This window comes from Podarcis muralis, chromosome 13 (assembly GCF_964188315.1).
Source record: "Podarcis muralis chromosome 13, rPodMur119.hap1.1, whole genome shotgun sequence".
In the NCBI taxonomy this organism is placed as follows: Eukaryota; Metazoa; Chordata; class Lepidosauria; order Squamata; family Lacertidae; genus Podarcis; species Podarcis muralis.
The window spans coordinates 23,520,271-23,540,875 of NC_135667.1; the positions used below are offsets into that span (position 1 = coordinate 23,520,271).

Sequence of the window (20,605 nt, forward strand, 5' to 3'; positions counted from 1 at the left end):
AAGCCCCTAGGAAGATTGCGCCACGAGGATGGGTGGCACTGCCCTGGCACAACCCAAGTTGCCTGTGCATCCTAGTGGCCTGCGGAGGGACACAGCCTGCTCTGTGGGCGATGTTTGGGGGTGGGGGCCGGTCAGTGATAGTCAAGAATTTGCTGCCTGTGGCAGAGCCAAGCACACAGGGGCCGTAATGGAAGTAGATTAAGAGCCACTGTGTTGTGGTGGCAGGATGCTGCTCTGCTGAGCCAGGGAGGGGGGAGAGGAGGGCACCATCTTGGCACAGACAAGTATTGTCTGCTCTGCTGTACACTGGTGGGTGGGCGGGAAGCCTGACGCAGTCTGCTCTTTTTGGTTGATGGAGTGTCATTGGCAGGGGTGGGTGGGGAGTAGCACACTGGCCTGGCACTAGCTAGACACAGCCTAGCTTTGTTCTGTGATGCCATGATAGAAAGGGGATGCTGGGTTGGCATGGCCAGCTTGGCAGAGCCTGTCCCTATCTATACAGCAGTGCCATGGCAGAGGAGGGTACTGTCTAGATTAGAAGCTTTTACGGATTTACAGCTAGCTGTTAAGAGTTGAGATCCTGGCACTGTGAACCATTTTGTGGCGAGGGCATGTGCCCAGTGGCATCGCCTGCTGTGTTGGATTGTGATGATGCCAAGAGACAGGGAAGGGCAAAATGCTAACCTCTCTCCACCACCAAACCATAGAGGGAAAAGCAAGGTCTAGGGGCACTGACAAGGAGAGGAAGAGCCGGGCTCTGTCAGGCTGTGTTTGCAGATAGGCACGCCTGGAATATTGGTCTCAGGCATGAGGCCTGCTAGATGGGCCTCTCAATGTTTAGCCACTCAGGTCAGTTCAGGGAAAGCGGGTAGGAAGAGGAACATTCTGGTTGCCTAGCAACTACAGGTCAGGTTTTTATCCACCTCCTGTGTAGGCCTCAGAGAGAGTGGGAACAGGAGCACACAAGCCAAATACTTATAAGGACAGGAAAGCAGTTGGGGGAGGGGGCTGTTTCAGCCTGGCATTGTTTCCCTCCCCTTATCAGGGTATGGGTGGGGGGAGGCTCCAGCTCGGGCAGGCTAAAGGGTAAATGGCAGTATGGTGAAAATGACCCTTGTGGGGAGGGAGCATGGGGATGAATGAAGGACCTCATTAAGCACACACTGGTGTAAATACACAAACAAGCTAACCTTCCTTCCTCAGTTCTATTAACTTCAGTGAGCTATATGCCCGCATGCGTATATCTGCAACCTTAAGCAAGTAGTCATTGCTTTTAAAGGAGTTGGTTGAAGAAAGCCTTTTCTCCAGAATAACCTCCTCCAAATCAAGGAAAAAATAGAGAATAGTGGGAGTAAGATGTTGAACCAATATTAAGCCCCTCAAGGGCAAGTGAAATCGGCCTAGAGATAAATATGTTCTGCCTTAAGCTGACAGAAAACCCAAGTTAAAAGTAGTGGGAAAGCAATTAATAGGGTAGCCCCTGCAACGGAAGAACAGAAATGACTAATACAGTTCAGCATGCTTTTTATATAAAATAAGGTCTTGTTAGACAAACCTGACTGATTATTTTGACAAGATTACATGTTTGGCAAAGGTAACCATTAATTTACAGAGACCCAAGGGGTTTGCTTAGTACCTTACATGGCTTAGGTTCATGGGCAGCAAAAAATCACTCTTCAAATGGGTTAAAAATTAGTTTGTTCCCATCGTATTTTAATTTTCCTATGAACACCTGTGCAGCTTGCACAATTTTTACTTCTTTGAACCAGCATAGCTAGAACACCATATCTTCCCAGCCAGCAGAGCAGCCATTTGGATAACCCTTCCAATGGGAACACTTGCAGTACCCGTACTTTCTACTTTCCTTGGGCTTCTACCTTCCCCAGGACCAACCTCAACTCCAACTTACTGTTGCCCCTTCCTCACCTTTTCCATTTCATAACACTAAAAACAATGTTGGTAATTTGAGGCCAGCACAGGTAAAGACTTGCAGGTGCTGCAAAACTCAGGGCTGGAGCTTTGGTTTTTGAACCCACACAGAAAATGCTTCTAATTGTGAAAACAGTCCCCTACCATGATACCTTGAATTTTGAACCCACATCAGTTTACAGTTGCTAGACTTCACATACAGGTGTGCTAAACTTATGTATGGATTGTACTGCTTCAGACTGGTGCAGGCAGGTGCTCATGTAACTAAATATTCATCCAAATACAATTCCCTGTGCTTTGAGAACTAGTTTCTGAGAATGCCTACCCTTCTTCCTGTCATGTCAAGTTTTCTGTGTGCAGGGAATGTTATCGTGGAATAGCAGTCATGTAATCCAGACGCTACATATGATGATGGCAGTGCCGTGTACAAACATGAAGCTGCCCAGTAATGTGAGAAGCACATGATTTCAACAGCAAAAGGAGTGAATGGGTTAGGACTGCCAAGCGTTCAGGGAGATAAACCACAGTCAGGGGAGGGTTCTGCACTTCTTACCCATTGACCACTTTTGCGGTTAAACTCAACATGTACACCTTTTCAAACATAACAAGAGCAGTTCCATGTTAAAACACATGAACCATTCATCATGTCTAGTTGGTCAAATGGTACACCCCAGACACAGATTTACTACCATACATACTCTTTTTCAAGAACTAAGTCTCATTTGTGCCTGCTTTGCATATTTGAAGCTGCTTTTCTGCATTATATTTTACTTCAGTGGTTAGGTCAAAGCACAAGCTAGCACCAGCCTCATCAAAAAGTGGTTGTAAATAGAGACATTCATTCCAATCCAACTGGAGGGAGGGGGTTGTAGAGCCACAGCTCTATAGTGGCAAGTTGGACAAAGGCATATATATCAGTGCTTTTGACATACATGGGGCTGATGAGGATTGGTAGGCCAGTATTTGAAAAGGTTGGGAGAAGAGGTTGTAGTTAGCAGCCACTTTCAGTGTTCTGTGTGAAAGAATTCCTACGTTTCCTTACAAATCTCAAGAACTGCCTGGCCTGTGCACCATTCTGACATTACAAACATGTCTTCCATTATTACTGCTTATCTTTTGCATTTTTTTTCTGGTTCCCTATTAATGTTTGTTTTTGAAGCAGTATAGTCCACACACAGTTAGTTGGATTGAGGCCACCTTAGTATCATTATTTATTAAATTTCTATACTGCCCTTCATTTGAAGCTCACAGGGTGGTTTTGCACTTAGTTACTGTTGAAATCAATGTGAAAAGTTGGTTACGACTCCTGCTGATTTCAGTGGGAACTAAGTGCCACTAACGTAGTCTCTATACACCCAAGTGAGTTTTCTAACTCTTTTTCGTGTGGGCAGGAGGAGTGTGTGTGATTTCTATATGAAATGCCCCAGGTTTAAATCCAGCACAAGACCTGCCAAAGAGAACAAGTTAGCTGAGCAACTCAAGTTACCAAAATCAGACCAAAGGTAGGCCATTTGTATCCAATAGAAGAGTCTGAATGAACAAAAACACCACATATTCAGCCACCTAACACAAAGTATAGCACCAATTGTTAGAGATCAGTTCCTACAGTTCAGATTCCAAAATGTCACAGACATTGCAGAAGGGTGTTTGCAGACCTCCAACAAGTAATCTAAAAGAGGCAAAACACTCTTTCACAGCCCCTGTGTTTTTTTCACTTGACTTTTTCCTCGTACAGTAAGCCTGCAACTTAACCACATTTAACTTGTGCGCATTCAGCTTCACACGCTTGGTAATATTTTTTTTTAAAAAAATTAAAGGGAGGCGGAAAGAGGGTAGGCATCTAGGAAAAAAGACTTTGGCAATTCCACCCACCATTGCACTCAAATGTGTTTTGACTATACGTGACTTTGGCTTTAAATGCGATCCTTGGAATGTAACCCCCACATAAGTTGTAGGCTTACTGTATTCATAACAATGTGGTAACATTACTGTGTGCAGAGACTTATCATCTCAAAAACAAACAAAAGCAATCAAGGGAGGGGGAAAACTTCCCCAGGTGCAGCAGAATCATGATACAGCCCTCCTTGGATTCTGTGTCCTCAGACTGCAAACACATGAGTGTGGGGAAGTAAACTTGACCAAGTATTCTTACTTGTCAAAACTCTTTACATATTTTAAGGAAACAGCACACCAGGGAGATGACTTAAGTTAGAGCCCTTCTCCTCGGCATACTAGTTTTCTTTATGTGGGGGTATGCAAACACACTACCCATCTGCAATCTAAAGTCCTAGGAGAGCTGTATTATGTGAACCTCCATAACATTATGAATATTGCTGTATCATGCCTTTCCTTTCGGCTGGGGCTGCCTCTGAACTCCCTCTCTGGATGAAGGTGGTTTTGTGTCATAGTGATTCACCATGCAATCCAGACCCACCTTCTCCTTTTCCTCTTGGGCTAACCTGGACATGGTTTGGGGGGTGCATACTGTAGTTGCTTAGCAACTGCAGCCCAGATTCTTCCTTCCATCTCCCGTCAAAATGATCAGAATACCAATTGGGCAAGAGATTGAAGAGATTGATCAGAGGCAGGGCACCAGGCAAATGAGTAGTTCAACACTGTCTAGAAACCACCCCACTCGGTCAGTGACTCCACTGAGTTTCCTCCTAGTCTGCACTTTAGTTTGGGTCAGCCCAGAGCTCATTGGTTTGGCCATCCTTGCCTAATACACAACCATTTCACTACCAACCACATCAGCTTGGTCAAGAATCTCCAGTATTTTGCAGCCCAAAAAAATGGTGGAAAAGGCACTGGATGGGTACTGCCAGGAATAGGACAGAGCCATCCCTAGGTAGACTGCAGCCCATGTCTGGGTGTTCCTGTGGGATGGTAGCAGAGGGGGGTGAATGGGACAGCCATCAGGAGTCTTGGTAGGAGCAGGTCATAGGACTGCTTGACATTAGTGCCCATTCATGCCCCATCTCCAAGGTTTGGTGGGGCTCAGACAGTTCTGTTCCCAGAGTTCCTGGGGTTTGAGTCCTGCCTTCCACGGCTGCCTGGGGAGAACAGCTTCCGGTGTAGACTCCACACCCAGTGCTGCAAAAGAAACAGATGGGTGAGTGTCTAGATACAAAGAAAGACACCAAGCCTCTTAGTTTTTTCTGGCTATCCAATACTCGACAAGTTTCTAGTTCTCATGAGCCAAATTTATAAATGATTCTCTGCAACCCACCCTGGTCTAGTTAAATATAATGCATTATAAGCTCTGATAGGGACAGCATACAGGTCCTACTTCCCTGTAAAAATAAAACTTAGCATTTTGTAGCTTGATTTTTTAAGTATTTAGAGCACTTCACCTAGATTATCTCCAGGTTTGTTACAACAACCCTTCAAGGTAGGTAAATATTATTTTCCCCAATTTGCACAAGTGGGGGGATGAGGCTGATAAACGACAGTCACCCAGTAACACCATGCTTGAGGCGAAGTTTAAATCAGTGACTTGCCAGTTCACACTGTTACCCATTAAATTATGCCAGCTCTGTAGGGATTAGATTAATTTAAAACAATTGTAGCAGCGTTAAGACAACTGGATAGCCAGTGAGAACAGCACACAAGACAAAGAGAAGCTGCAGGATGGTGAAACACAGATAAACCTGGACAGTACAGTCATACATGTAACAGGGATGGAGTGAACTTGAGCAAGTAGTGTGCCTGGAAATAAAGGCTCAGAGAAAGACATGGGGGAGTGCCATGTGCTGCACTTTGGGGAAAAGGTGACAGTAGTTAGGTAAAGAGGTGGAAGGGGGTTGCACAAAGGCAGAGAAGTTTGGCAGGGGCTCTGTACCTGGCCGCCATGGCCTCAGAGTGGGGTCACTGGTTCGTCGGCAACGCCAGAGCTCTGGCAAATAAAGAAAACATATGAAAGCCATCAGGGATGGCGTGGTGAATCCTGGTGGGGAAGGGTGGGACAGGAGGATTGCACTATCACACACACAAAAGCACACAAGACTTCTGCCCAGGCGCACACAGCCACTGGGTTAACAGCACCTAACCCAGAACAGCATGCCCCTGACCCTTTTCACAGCAAGGAGAGATTTGGTAGAGCCCCACTGGTGCTCTCTCACAAAAGATGCTTCCCAAACTTAGTGCCTATTTATACAATTAGCAGAATCAAGTGATAAAAGTGTGTGTGTGTGTGTGTGTGTGTGTGTGTGTGTGTGTGTGTGTGTAGTAATGAGCCTAGGGCATGGATACCTTATTTCTATAGGAAGTTAGCATAAATGGGGCTGAACTCTTTTCCCGAGTGTGCTCATTTTGTCTGGATAAGGGGAACCATTTGAACATGCGGCTCTTTCCCTGCTGGCAGCCTGAACCAGTGCACTCCAGGAAGGGCTTTACCACATGATTCTCTCAATTGTATAAATGGACCCATGACAACAGACACCCTCGCCAAAGAGTCGTTGGGTGTTGTGTACACTCACCGACTGGGGGTGCCCCAAAGCAGTGCTGCTGCCGGGCAACGATCCTCTTCCTTGCCTAGGTAGCTCTTGGTGGCTTGGGGAGGGTCCATCGGACTCAGATGTCTCGGCTAAGGAGAGCAGCAGAGAAAGGTAGGGGTGAGTGCAAATTTGAGCAGCAACGCTCTATGAGAAGGCAGGGAGAACAGCAGTGGGCACTCACCCCTTGGGATGGGCTTGACATCCAGGTCCCATTCCTCTTCCTCAAAGTGGCCGGGTAACGACAGCCCGGGAGGGGCCCCAGGACTAAGGCCGAGAGGGGCCAGGCGCTGGGCAGGGCAGGAGGATATGCTCATTGAGACAGACGGATGGGCAGCTGAAGAGAGGGAGAAAAAAACATCCAAGGTATTCTTCTTAAAAACTGCTCCAAGTGCTAGCAGTACCTTCAGCATTCTCCCATCTCACCAAACAGAAACATCTTTCTGGCCTTTCTCTATGCTAAGCATTAGGTATAGCATGGAATATTTAAAGGGCTATGCCCTACTTTCATCCTGTTCGCACACATATTATGCACATGATTTCATTTTCCGTTTTTTCTCCACAAAGAGAGGATAGTGCTCAGTGAGGTTGTGTTGATACCTGAGTTTTCTTCCAGCGCAGGCTGGCTCATTATCGCAAGTGGGGCACTGCCCCATGAATCTCAGCCTGCCCACACCCACCTGTCTGCCGCCTGATAACCAGCCCAGGGAATTAGTGGCACAATCCACCAGCCATCAAAGATCCTTTCATACAGAAAACAGATCTTCATTACAGTAAATGACAGAAGCACCTCAGAGGAGTGGGGCAGGACCTTTTTCTACTTGTCCCTAGTTTGCTCAGGAATATTAACTGAAGTGGCCACGAGACCATCTGTCTACATGTGTCCATCTGTACACCAAGATCTCCACCAGAGAGTCTTCTAAGGGCTCCCCTGCCATCTGAGGCACAGCAAGTGGCTGTCAGGGAAAGAGCTTTTTCAGTGGTGGCATCCTTGATTTTGAAATTCCCACCCCAGAGAAGCTTTTCTGCTGCTCATGCCAGTGTCATTCTGGCAGCACGCAGAGACCTTTTCATTTCCCCAGATGTCTAGTGCTCTTAATTCTTGCTGGACTATTTTATTTTGTGCTGCATTGCTACATTTCTTGCCTTTAGCTTATTTAGATGTTGATAATGTATTATTCTCTGTGTGTTTTATCCCTTTTTTATTGATAGCTACTGGGATCATTGTAACTACAGGAAGGCAGACAACATTTCATAATAAAATAAATAACCATTCCTCTTTGGAAAGCAGTCTGTGCTCTTGGCCTTTTAACTATTTTCACTGAGAGAGGAAGAAAATGAGGAAGAAGATTAAGAGCTTGTTAAAGTGAAGTAACTGTCTGCACAAACATTGCCCTGATACAATTCTCATTCTGCTGGGACAATCTCTTAGGTAGCCACATACCCTGTCTCCATAGCAGTTGGGCTATAACATTTGTCCATTGATGCTTCACTTCAGCAGAGGCTGCCTGCAGTGTGTAGGCCTGTCGGCCTGGTCCACGTCCAAACCATAGCTCAAAGCGTAGCCCACTAGGCCCCACACTCTCTGTCAGCCCCATGGATGCTGTCTGTGGAAGAAAGAGAGAGGATAATGAAAAGTTAGGAGAGGGCCACCTGCAACAAGAAGTAGGAAGCCTATGTTCAAGAGTGACCTGGTTCAGACATAACATTGAGCCAAACCGTGACTTTCTGAGTACAGAGAGTGGTTGTGCCCGCCCTGTGGAATGCCCTCCTGTCAGATGTCAAGGAAATAATCAACTACCTGACTTTTAGAAGACATCCAAAAGCAGCCCAGTATAGGGAAGCTTTTAATGATGTTTTACTGTGGTTTTATAATTTGTTGGAAGCTGCCCACAGTGACTGGGGCAACCCAGTCAGATGGGTGGCATATAAATAAAGTAGTAATAGTAGTAGTAGTAGTAGTAGTAGTAGTAATAATAATAATAATAATAATAATAATAATAATAATAATAATAATAGAATAATATAAATAATAATAATAATAGCAGCGTATGGTTTTCCAGAAGGGAAACAGCTACTGCTGTGCTCCTCCTCTAGTCCCACTGCACTGCTGCAAGCTAAGCAATGGTTAGGCTTAGCATGTTGTCTGAACCCAAGCTTCTGGCTTGTCATGCTTCAGACAAACCATGGTTAATAATCCAGGCTTGTTCTTGGTGTATTATGTAATGCCGAACACCTGTCTTTGCTAAATTCAGCTTTCTTGAATTTTAATCCCATTCAGTGTTGCACTGGCAGTTCCTTCCCGCTTTGTGCCCTATGCAAATCAGGGGTGGGGATGTATATTCCACCAAACAGGTCCAACAGTTCCATTCCAAGTAACCATTATTCCATCCGTTTATGCCGCAGGAGCCTGTCTTATGTGTCAGTGCCCTCCTTCCCCAACCACGCAGCTCACGACTCAAGGAAAGGAGCTCTCCATCGTAGACACACTTGCGCACCTGCAAGGCCTGTTTGCAGACGTAGCCGCCCTCGGGTCCCTTGCACTTGGTGAAGAGCAGCAGCCGCTCAAAGAGGAAGACATGCCGCTGGCACTTACGTCGCCCACACACCAGGGTGAGCTCGCCACGCTGCAGCAGTGGCCCTTGTTCCGATAGTTTCATCTGCAAGGAAACAGGAGGGCTGATCAGAGTCATCTGGCTAAGGTCTCCCACCCCCACCCCCCAACCACCCCAATCGCAGAAGTGGTCAAAAGTGTCACTTGTCCAGTTTCCTCATGTGTGTTCCCACTCAGTGTCCTGCACAGAGATCCCACAGTGCAGCAAGGGCAAAACCTGGCCATGGGCAAGCACCAGAAGACGGGGATACCTGGTTTGAGTGAGGGACAGGCAGTAGGGGAGGGAGCAGCACATGCACAGGGAAGCAGCAGGGAGGATGCAGCGCTGCATGCCAGGGGAGCGCCCATGCGCTCACCTCGCAGCCCCGGATCTGCTCTGCGGCCAGCAGGTCCCTGCCTCGCTGCTCCTGGGCTTCCAGCAGCTGCTGGGCCTCCTGCAGGGCTTGGCGGTCAGGCCCCCGCTCCAGCTCACATTCGCGCAGCAGCTCACCCAGGAAGCGCCGGTACCGCTCCAGCTGCTCCAGGGGCACACGCAACGTGTGCGCCGTTTGCCCATCCTCACGCAGCTCTGCCGGGCTCTTCTGCACGGAGGAAGGGGAGAGAAAAGGCAGCTGAGCTGGGAGCAGGGCAACAAGATCTTCTGCAGAAGTGATGGAACTCAAGGCACTCAATCTCTTGCCCTTCCTTCACCCACCTGCCACAATACCCTGGACTCCTGTTGTTGGGCTGGACGATGAGGGGTGGTGGGAGGCACCAGGCAGGGAGCCCCCAGGGGAGATCCCAGAGGAAGGCTCAAACCCTGGGGATTGTTGGTGGGACACTGAGGAGAGGTCAGAGGGGGAAGCTTGGGAAGAGAGGCTGGATGCTGAAGGGGCAACAGGGTTTAGTGAACAGGAGGAACCTGTGACAGGGAGCAGTTCTATAGGGGCAAGACCTGTGGGGAAGTGTTGCTGAGTTGTATGCAATTTCCTTGAACAAAGAGTTAACTTCACTGACAGCTGACTCTGTCTCTTTGCTCTGACCTGCATCTGACTCCAGCCTTGAGAATCGTCTCACCCAGAGTCAGAGAGAGACTGAAAGGTGCACAAAGTTTTCAAAACACCCACATACAGAGGCCAAGCTCCTCACAAATCAGATGGCTGCTTAGTTGAACATCAAACTCCCGCTAAAGATTAGTGCCATGGAAGGATTTCCAATAAGTGGGTCGAAAGAATCTATTATAAGAGAAAGCTATTCTATCAGCAACCTACCCACACAAAGGTCAAAGTTAAAACTCGGTCCCCTGCGGCCACAGATCTTACCTTGCTGGTGGTTCGAAGCAAAGCTAGGGCAGCCTGGAACTTGTGGTGCTCTTTGGCATACGTGGCATAAAGTTGAAGCTTATCTCCCTACAGAAGAAGAGAGATAAAGAAAGAGAAAGAGAGAAATCCCTCATTCATCCAACTGAGCAGGAGGCCAGACATAAGGCTGCTGCAATGAAACAATGTGAAATCTAGCTCATGTGAGGGGGATTATTCCTTCTCTTCCCCAACCCACCCCCATTTCCTTTAATGGGAAAATATGCCCGAGAGGCGAGCTCAAAGGACAGAATTGTTATCTCTCCTTCTTTTCCACTGGCCCTGTTGTTGCTTCTTTCAACAGAAGTCCAATAGGCATTAATTGGGCAATTAAATTCCCCATCATTTTATCTCTGTGCCAGGAAAGGCTTCAGCTGCTACATTCCTATGTGCCAGAATGGTAAAAAAACAAAAAAACAGGAGCAGAGCTAGTTTGGTTTTTAAGGTTGTTTTCATTCATCAAAAGAAGCAGACCTTCTGCAGCAGGCACAAAGGGAAGAAGGATTTTTCTGTAAGGGAACAACACCAGTGTGCAAGAACAAAATGATATTAGTTGTGGGGAGGCACTCACATGTCGCAGGAAGCAGCTCCCAGCACGTGACGGGTGGTTCATGCACCCCTCCAACTCGCCAAGGAAGTAGCTGGTATGGAAAGCCAGCAACTGGTCCCGCAGGGCCCGGAGAGCACTGCCCAAGCACCTCAGTTCGGCTGGCCAGGCCTGTCCTCCAGGTTCTTGGGACAGAGAGAGGGGCTGGGCAAGGGCGGTCAAATACTCCCGCTCACACTCCAGCAGCTCAGCCAGAAGTTGCTGTTGGACCCTGAGGAGAAAGGGGGAGGTTGGAAAAGAATCACACACCCCTCCCCACGGCTCTGATACAAGGTCCATGTCTACTAGGATTGAGTTAAATGCATCTTATCCATTGTATGCTTTTTGTCATTTTTACATCCACTGCTACTTTGGTAAATAAGCAGTGTGTGAGAGAGATATATATGTGTGTGTGTGTGTGTGTGTGTGTGTGTGTGTGCGCGCGCGCGTGCGCGCACGCGCACGCGCCAGTTATTTACCAAACACTCTGTGCATAGAAATGATAAAAAATACACACATATATTTCTACATATACACAAACATGCACATAAAATAAAACACAATACCAGTTCCAAGCCACTTGGCCCTCCCTGAACAATATAGGGTAGGTGGGTCCTGTGAAGTGAAGAGTTTTGTGGGGTGTTGGTGGTGCAATACTGCTGATAATATAGTGCTAGCAGATTGGCTAGTGTTGTTGTTGTTGTTATTTTATTAAATTTATTGGTCGCTTTTTCTTTGCCAAAGGGATCTCAAAGCAACTTACAACCAAAACAAACAAACAAACATCCACATAGATACCTTTTTAAAAACCCCATTAAAATACTACACTAAAATGCATTAAAAACACCCCACCCACTCCTAAGAGGCCACAGAAAGAGGCCTGGTTCAAGAGAAAAGCTTTTGCCTGGCACCTAAAGATATATAATGATAGCACCAGGCTAGCCTTCCTGGGGAGAAGATGGCAGATCAAATGGCAGACACATGAGGCCTAGTGCACAAGCAGCTTCTCTGTGCATTTTAATACATTTACGAAGAAAAGCTTGACTATACTAAACATTAATTCACGGGAAAAGAGGGTCAGGGTGCCATTTAGATTTTCTTGAGCTGGGCCTGGTTGCAAATCTAAGTTTGACAGGTTCAGACTACTATCTTCTCAGCCCCAATCATACCCCTGGGGTAACACAAAGACCGTGGATGGAAAACCTCCCGCATGTACCCTCCGCTACTCACCCAAGGCAGCGCCTTCTTTCCGTGCGAGGCGTGGCCCCCCAAGGTGCTTCTGCAACGTGGGTCCCGCTACGGCTCAGCAGCACATGCTCACGGGGAGAACAGCTCCTATCTGCCAGCTCGCGGCTGCTAACCTCCAGGCCGCGGATGTGCACGCTGGGGCGGCCAGGGTCACTCAAGGCCCGCAAAGCCAGCTGGGAGACGGGGGACAGAGATGATTTGGGGCTGCTGGGAAGGCCCTGCCTCTTCTTGCCACTCTCCAGGACGCCGCTTCGAGTGGGAGAACAGCAAGGGGAGGCCTTGGGGCTGGGGTGCGGCTGGAAGAGGGAGGTCAGGCTGCAAGAGGAGCCAAATCTGGACCCCAGGCCCCAGCCGTGCTTGGGTGAGGAGGAGGCACTGATGCTGCAGGCCCGTGGCCGTGGGGCACAGCCAGCTTCTGGCACGAGCTGCATCCTTCCTGGGGACTTGGGGCTGTGCAGCAGTGTCCTCTCCAGTGATGCCCCCTCAGCCAACCCTACGACAGGCCTCTTTGCTTCCCTTTTCTCTTCTATGCAGTGGCCAGTAGATTCAAGATGGGCCTTGTTTTCCAGAGTTTGCTCCTGAGCCTGTGTAGAAGTGGGAGAGAAAGAAAAAAGTAGCAAAAGCTTGGCCAATCCCAGGAGGCTGCTCTCTGTTGACCTCACTGTTTCTTATATCGCCAGTGTACAAATTCCACTGTAATTTAAGATCTTTGAGAGCTCCTGAGCATTGCAGTCCCATTCCACACCCCCAAAATGTGGCAATGTCAAGGCAAGCAAACTCAGAAATCTCTCCAGCTGCATCTGATCTTCTTGGATACTCTGTGCAAAGTGGAAATACTATCAGTGGGTCAATCCAGCCACTTTATAGAGCTGGCCCTGGTTGCCACTTTAAAAGCCCAAAGTCTTTAGCTTCTGCACAAGGAGAGGTGAAATTCTGAACATGAGATTTTATCATCACAGCATCTCTATAGTCTCTCCACACCTCTACCACTACCACAGTTGGTATACCTATCCTGTTTCTGCAACTCCTGCATTTCTTTCGCCATAATGCCTCCTCAGAGCCCCTTCAGACATGGTGCCTACATTTATCCCCTTCTTCCATCACCTGCCTGAGGAAAACTGAGCCCTATAAAGCAATGATCTGTGAAGCTCCTCTCATCCCTTTCAACAATTCCCAGCAGGATCTAGACTCATGATTCAGACTTGACTGTTTGTAGGTGCATTGTCCTTTTAAAAAAAGTTTTTAGGCCTAGCATCTCTTCCTAACGTCATCTGCAGAATTTCTTCAGCTTGATTTTTATAGTTCAATTCTAGGAAGAGTAATAATGAGCTTCAGAGGTAATGCCCAACTTCGCCAATGGTTAGGGATATCAGGAGTTGTAGTCCTAGTGGTGTCCTTTAAGGCTCCTTCAGCTCAATTGCCAAACACTAAGAAAAAGAAGGGAAACTTCTCTTCGCTGGTACCAGCTCTGCCAAAGCCCCGAAGGCCGTAGCTTTCCCCACAGAGACATAATGAGGGACTTTAGGAATTACCTGTGCATTTTCCCGTTCCTGTTGCAGCACCTCCAGGCGCCGGTTGCTGAGCTGGACCAGGCCATGAAGGGCCTCATCCACCTCTTGGTAGAGCCTGGTGGCAGCCACAGCCTCTGTACTACAGGGGGAAAGGACACACACAGTTACTCTGAGCCTTGCGGTATGAAGCTGCTGCATGAAGCAAGGAAGGAAGAAACTGGCGTGGGCCAGGTTAACGCCAGTGAAGGCCGAACTGAACGTGACCCACTTATGGCCATTCTGGGGAACAATCCCCCCCCCCCACTCGACTATTTTGCTTTATGTAACAGAAGGGTCTCTCTACTTCAATGGGAGATGCCAACGTGTACAAAAAAAAGGGTTTGAGGAAAGTTTGGATAAAAATCTGTTGAAAATTCTTTACATGGGACATTCTCCCTGGGTGGAGAGGGACAGGAATTATCCCTCACAGGCCAATGGCTGCATACTGCTGCAAGTCTTTTTACTGCTCTAGATCAGCTAAAATGTTGCTGCCTTCCCACCCCCACCTTGTGTTTCAGAGATCTTAGGAACGAGCTACACGCTACATATATCAGGGGCTGTTTTTGACCCAATGGGCACATTTCAAATGTTAAGGGAGTGCTGGGGGGCACCAGTCACAAAATGGCTGCCATGGAAGTGGGGTGTCATAGTGCAAAACAGATGCCATCGCGCATTATAACATAAAGTTAGAGAGAGAGCCTAGAACAACTTCATGCTTACAATGGGCAATCAGCCATGTCTTGCTGGTTCTGATGGTGCAGATCATACAATATTGATTTTACACATACACACACAGGCAATGGAAATCAAGCTGCTAAGCTACTTTCCCTGCCACCCACTCACACACCAATTAAGCATCCCCTCCAGATACGTAAGCACATAACTGCAGGATTACTCCAACACGCAGGAAGGTTAATTGAACAGCAGTGAAGTGTATTATACAATATCTTGAAAAGCTATCCACAAGTGCTGTTGTTATTTTACATAACTCTGCTACAGAACAAATGGGAACAGGGGACAAAGGGAACTTTCTGCTATGATGCCCTGCAGCCCTGATCCTCACCTGCAGGGCCCCAGGGGGGGCAGCCGTGCCAGCAAGGCCCCCCCACGGCGCTGGAGTTCCAGCAGGCGCGGCTCTGAGAGGAGCTTCTGCATGGTCTCTTGGTGCAAGGTGATCTGGGCCGACAGTTCCTACAGGGGTGAGATCCTAGCAGTTAGGACAAGGCAAAAGGAATGGGTTGGGGGATAGTGGAATGGGAATTCTGACTTCAACGACAGAAAAGAAACTATGGCAACGTGGTAATGCTGCATACCAGCGCTGACATGACTATCATAATAACTAGCATAGAACAAAACAGCACAGCAACACAACCAGTCCTGACTCCTCCACCCAAATTATTTATTCAGAATTCATCCTGATATTTTGCACCAAGCTAATACAGAGGTTAGATTGCATCCAGTCTTTATTGAGCATTCATGCTGATTTGTTTACGGAGCAGTTAGAGATACAGTCAAACCTCGGATCCCAAACACCTCCATTTTGGAATGTTTCGGCTTCCAAATGCAGAAAACCTGGAAGTAAATGTTCTGGTTTTCAAACGTTTTTCGGAAGCCGGATGTCCGATGCAGCTTCCACTAAGTGCAGGAAGCTCCTGCAACCAATCGGAAGCCACGCCTCAGTTGTCAAACATTTCGGAAGCCAAACGGGCTTCCAGAACGGATTGCGTTCGACAACTGAGGTTTGACTGTACTAGGGAATAAATCACTAAAGTCATGCACATTCTGTGCTTTAAAAACGGGGCGGGGGGGGGGGCATTCAGATCCTCAGTAACCCAAATACTGCAGCAATAACCCTGGTTTCTACAATGGCCAAATAATCAAGCAAATTTGTTGATATTCACCTTACTTTGAATAATTTTTACAGCCACTGCTCATCAAAGGGAAGAGCGAAGAGATACACAAAGTGGTGAAACCTCACTTCCTGACCACTAGAAAACTTGGTCAGTTACCCCAACCCTCCACAGAAAACTAAGCAGCCTGCACTCTGAAGTGGTACAACCGAGATGTAGGTTTATTTAGTCACTGCCTTAATTTTTTCACCCTTATTACTGTAGCAGTACACAAGGGAGTATCTGCAAAAAGATTCCAGTCTTTTTTAGCATGCCAAGCTGGAATTTCTCCACACTATATGATTCTTTCTAGGACTAATGCAGAATACATGAATTACATGCAGGCCTGAGGCCAAGTGAACCAAAGTTCAGTCCCATCTTAGTGTCCCCAGCAGAATGGTTATTCTGATGCTTTCACAGTAGGTAAGGCTGCATTCCTATGCACACTTACCTGGGAGTAAGCCCCACTGTACTCAATCAGGCTTACTTCCGAGCAGACATGTCCGTATCTTATTTAAGACTGTAAGTCGTAACAACTATAGAACCACAAGTGAACCAGAGAAACGTACAAGTCCATAAACAGAAGTATCACACATCACAAAAACAAACCAATTACTTGCTATGTTCCTGCACCCTCATAGTCTCTGGAGAACCACCACATGAGTTTACCTCTTGACTTGACGCTGTTCCCACTGCTTCAAGGTGGGCACTGGCCTCGCACACAGCCTGTAGGACACTACGGCAGAGTGACTGCAGTTGCTCAAGAGCCTGTGCAGAGAGAAGAGGTGGGGCAGAGGAAGATAAGTACCACAGAAGTGCCGAGCTGGAATATACATGAAGGTCACCCAGAGAAAATGCCTTGTGAGAGAAGGAGGAGTCACAGTGGCCCATTGTCATTTGTGGCTAGTGGTCTGTGGGCCCACATGAGACCCAAGTTAACACAGAGTCTGGATGCAGCTGGAGTGGGGTGAGAAAGTTCAAGGATATGTTGAAAGCCAGTAAGGAAAAGGCCACCTGTGGACACGGCGCCAACATTTGTGGGTGCCCAGCTCCTTCATGGGAAGTTTTGTGGGTGCTGTGGCACCCAGGGAGCCAGCGCTTATGACATTAACCGTATACCACTAGGAAGGAAAGGCAGGGGGATTCTGTGCAGGGCTACAGGGAGGCTGCCTTGGTTCCATGGATGAACCATGTGCAGAAGCACACAAGATCCATTTCCTTGATAATCTCTCTTACCTGGTGTTCCTCAACCCATTTGCGTGCTGAGTAGTTCAGGGTCCCTCCTAGTGTCGGAGTCAGCTGGTCCAAAGCCACATAATGTGGCAGTTCAGGAAGAGAGAGAACTCTGACCTCCTGTGGGCAAAGGAGTCTATTAGGTCAGAGGCAATCCTGCCTCCTTGCATCAGTGCCTAACCCCAGTCCCTTCACCACCCATCTTCTGCTCCAGTCGTGAACCCTAGGTCCAAGATAGGCCCAAATTAACATTAGAGAAGAGAGGGGCAGTCCTTAGCTAGTTCTAATTATCACACACGCACATACACACACACACACACACACACACACACACACACCTTGGAAGTACAGTTATGTACGACAAAGTACAAATTAAGTTGTCTCTTTCAGTGTTCTCTCTGCAGTATTTTGTCATGTTTATATTCCACTACTTTTATTCTGCATACAGAGTGCTGGCTGGGGCTTAGGAGGCCTGGATTCAATTCCAATAACATCCAACTTGTTCTTCAAGATCACAGGGTTTGGGTGGGGCAGGAGAGGCTCTACTCATTGTTCCCATGAGCATTCCTGGTACAGGGGCATGCAACAGGGCCTTCTCTGTGGTGACACCCCAATACTAGAATGCTCTCCATTTGGCGGTACATTTTTCTTCCTTCCTTTATAACATTGAGGCACTAGCTGAAGATGCTTCTGCTAGGCTTTGACAAAACCAGTAAAGTTGCTTCAATACCTAACAACTACAGGTAAGGTTTTTTGTGTTTTAATGGTTCTGATATTTTTAAATCATATTTGGCTATCTGTTATGCTTTATTTATTGGAAGTACTTTTTTATTGTGCATTGCACTGGGATCCCTTGGGACGAAAGGTGATTCAGAAATGCAGTCAATAAGTGACCTTCCCCCCTTAGCCATGAACTTCACTGGGTGACCTTGGGCCAGTCACAGTCTCTCAGCATAAGCTACCTTACAGGGTTGTTGTGATGGAAAAATGGGAAGAGAGGGGGCTATGTACACTACCTTGAGCACCTTGGAGGAAAAAGTGGTATATAAACAATAATAAATAGGAGAATTTACCGCAGCAGGTTCCAAAGCCAGCTCCTCTTCATGGGGTACAAAACGGTCATCAGGTGGCAATATCACCAGCAGCTGACGGATGGGGGCTGGAGAACTCTCCTAAAAAGATAAATGATTTTGCTTTATGGAGGCGTATTTGCATCAGGTTTTCATAGAGTAGGAAGAAAAGATGGGAGGTGGTTCTGAGATACAGGCAGAGGGAGAAAAAGTTGTGGATTAGGGAAGAGGAGGGGGCCTTGGGCATAGGGCATAGCCACAAGAGCTGCAATGTTCTGTGGTATGCAAGAGGCAACAAGGGGTCACAGAAGGGGCTTCTTAGTAGTGGCTCTCAGACAACGAAATGGAAAAGCCAAAGCTTTACCATATTGCTACCCCATCCCTCCTCTGGGTGGGATAGAAATTGAATTAATAAATTAATATATTCTCAAAGGGTGGAAAGCTTTGTTGTTATTTTAATCTAGTACCATTTTGATGTCCAGGGCAGAAGAGTTGGTGATCACTTTTCATTATGTAATCATAATCATCGCCATGATCATTACTGTTATTATGCCATTATACATACCTATCCTAAATATGGAAGGCTGTGACAGTGAGCACCTTCTCCTCCCCCCCACCCTTTACATTCTGAAGATATTGCCATAATAAATTATTGCTGCATCAGTAAAACCCACAGCCTGTCTACTGAGGAACAGGAGCAGAAAACACGAGGACACAGATACAGAGCTCCTACAGTCGAGTCAGGAAGATACCTGGAATGTCCTAATGGCCGGCAGCAGCACAGGGGCCTGGAGGGCCCAGTCATCCACCTGGCTCAGGTCCAACAATAGTGTCAACCCACGGGCCTTCAGCTCTTGCCTGGGACAATTGTGGAGAGAAAAGGGAGAAATGGAGCTGCAAAGTCATCAAAGGGGCAGCAAAGTCAGTGTACAAAAGCTGGTCAGCATATTTCACTTGTGAAGGGCTTCATGGAGGCATAAGGCTTATATTATCCTCACAATAGACCACAGTTGTACAGATGAGAAAACTGAAGAAATTTCTGTGTATATATATATTTCTGTGTACTATCATTAGTACATACAAGGCACAGGAGGAAATTCTTTGTTGTTAACAATTCCAAATTAAGAAGTAGAGAACTGACAGCAACTGTGCACTGAATGGTACTAATTAACATCATGGTGTTCAAAGCGCTCCACATACATTATATCAGCACAGTTTACTGGTCCTTATAAGGTAGGCCTGTATTATTATCTCTACAGATGAGGAAAGGGCGGTGGGATCTAGTGGCTTATTTAAAGCAGCGATGGGGAATCCGAGGTCCTCTGAATGCAAGCTGGGGCTGACGGGAGTCATTAGTCAAAGAGCAACAGGAAGGCCACAGGTTCCCCATCCCTGGCTTAAAGCCATGAAATGAATTCATGGCAAGATATGAACTGAGGGGTTTTTTTTCCAGCTCACTGCTCATACCTTTAACCATGATGCCACATTAGCTCATGAAAACACTCACACTTGGTGCAAACAGTGCCTCAAAGGCACTTTTTAGCATCATGTGTCAAAACAACTTTAAGTTACAAATTTAAGCCAATTTGACTGTTAATGGCTTTCCAAAGCGGTTTCTGTTGGCTTGCTATTTTATGACGATGCTGAGGAGAATTTACTGAATTTTCCACCTTTCTTGATGAATTTATTTTATTTTTCTTTGGAAAGAAATCCTGACAATCAGCCTCACTTGAAGACTATTTACATATTTATTAGCACAGCTGTTTACTCAAGCCGACACACTTTATCTCCTGCTGGGTCACCTTGGGAGGAGCTGCGTCTTGAGGTAGAAGTTTACCTGAGAAGGGAGTACAGGTATCTCATGGTATTGACTAGATCCGTTTGTCCTGGTGGCAGCTCATCCCGAAGAGGCTGAGGCACCACAATCAGCAAGGGCCGTCCTGACCTGTCCATTCCTCCTGTGGAGAGAGCATCAGAAGAAAAACATGAGGGACATTTGTCCTGGAACCTGAGAAAGCTCCCGGTCCTGATTCAAACAAACGAGCAGGTTAGCCACTCAAAATCCAAATTTCATTGACTCCAAACTTCCTTTTCTTCTGTTGCCACCCAACCCCAGCTGCTCAGCTACTGAGAAACAGCAAACAACAGTAAAAAAAAAAAAAGAGGGTTGCAGCTTCAAGAACCTGTCAAGAAAGATGAGGGGCAAAAAAAGCATTTGGGTCCACTGCTTCAAGGCAAGCAGGAACTTGGAGTGAGGTCTGACAGAGCCTTTCTTCTTAACAGCCACTTTTTTCACTGGGAATAGCAAGGGACAGAAGCCTTTAAAACCGCTACTCTAAAGTGCACAGTTTTAAATGAAGACCTTAGCAAGCATTTGAGGATATGGGGAAGCATACGTTCTGATAGTTCCTGAACCCTTTTTGATGCCAATTGAACAAAATGATGGCAGGCATCACAGTGAAGAAGAGCTGAGAAGGGGGATGAGGCTTGTGAAATGTTCTTTCTAAGGGCTGGTTAGAAAGGATCTGTGGGCCGGATCTGGCTCACAGGCCACTGGTTTCCCTTACTTGCCATAAGGCTGTGGAACAGCCAAGGGGTCTGATCCACTTTAGTCCTGACTCACAGTTAATCCTTGTTCCCTCCTCTGAAATCACAC

The 20,605-nt window shown here is 47.0% G+C and overlaps 1 protein-coding gene across 3 annotated transcripts in view; it reads right to left on the reverse strand.

Moving 5' to 3' along the window:
* Positions 1-1,507: 1,507 nt before the first annotated feature.
* Positions 1,508-20,605, reverse strand: part of ARHGEF40 (Rho guanine nucleotide exchange factor 40) — a 39,317-nt gene continuing 20,219 nt past the window's right edge. Inside the window, exons 4-20 of one of the 3 annotated variants that reach the window (XM_077917190.1) lie at positions 19,787-19,907; positions 18,702-18,807; positions 17,953-18,051; positions 16,883-16,999; positions 16,316-16,414; positions 14,821-14,948; positions 13,740-13,857; positions 12,190-12,791; positions 10,945-11,191; positions 10,338-10,424; positions 9,393-9,617; positions 8,921-9,082; positions 7,867-8,029; positions 6,607-6,759; positions 6,408-6,514; positions 5,771-5,824; positions 1,508-5,022 (exon numbers count right to left, since the gene is read on the reverse strand). In XM_077917190.1, the coding sequence (XP_077773316.1) occupies positions 5,786-5,824; positions 6,408-6,514; positions 6,607-6,759; positions 7,867-8,029; positions 8,921-9,082; positions 9,393-9,617; positions 10,338-10,424; positions 10,945-11,191; positions 12,190-12,791; positions 13,740-13,857; positions 14,821-14,948; positions 16,316-16,414; positions 16,883-16,999; positions 17,953-18,051; positions 18,702-18,807; positions 19,787-19,907 (2,573 nt within the window). In that variant the 3' untranslated portion in view covers positions 1,508-5,022; positions 5,771-5,785. Of the gene's footprint in view, positions 5,023-5,770; positions 5,825-6,407; positions 6,515-6,606; positions 6,760-7,866; positions 8,030-8,920; positions 9,083-9,392; positions 9,618-10,337; positions 10,425-10,944; positions 11,192-12,189; positions 12,792-13,739; positions 13,858-14,820; positions 14,949-16,315; positions 16,415-16,882; positions 17,000-17,952; positions 18,052-18,701; positions 18,808-19,786; positions 19,908-20,605 lie in introns of those variants that run through there. The other 2 variants (XM_028702429.2, XR_013390392.1) reach the window with 2 other exon arrangements.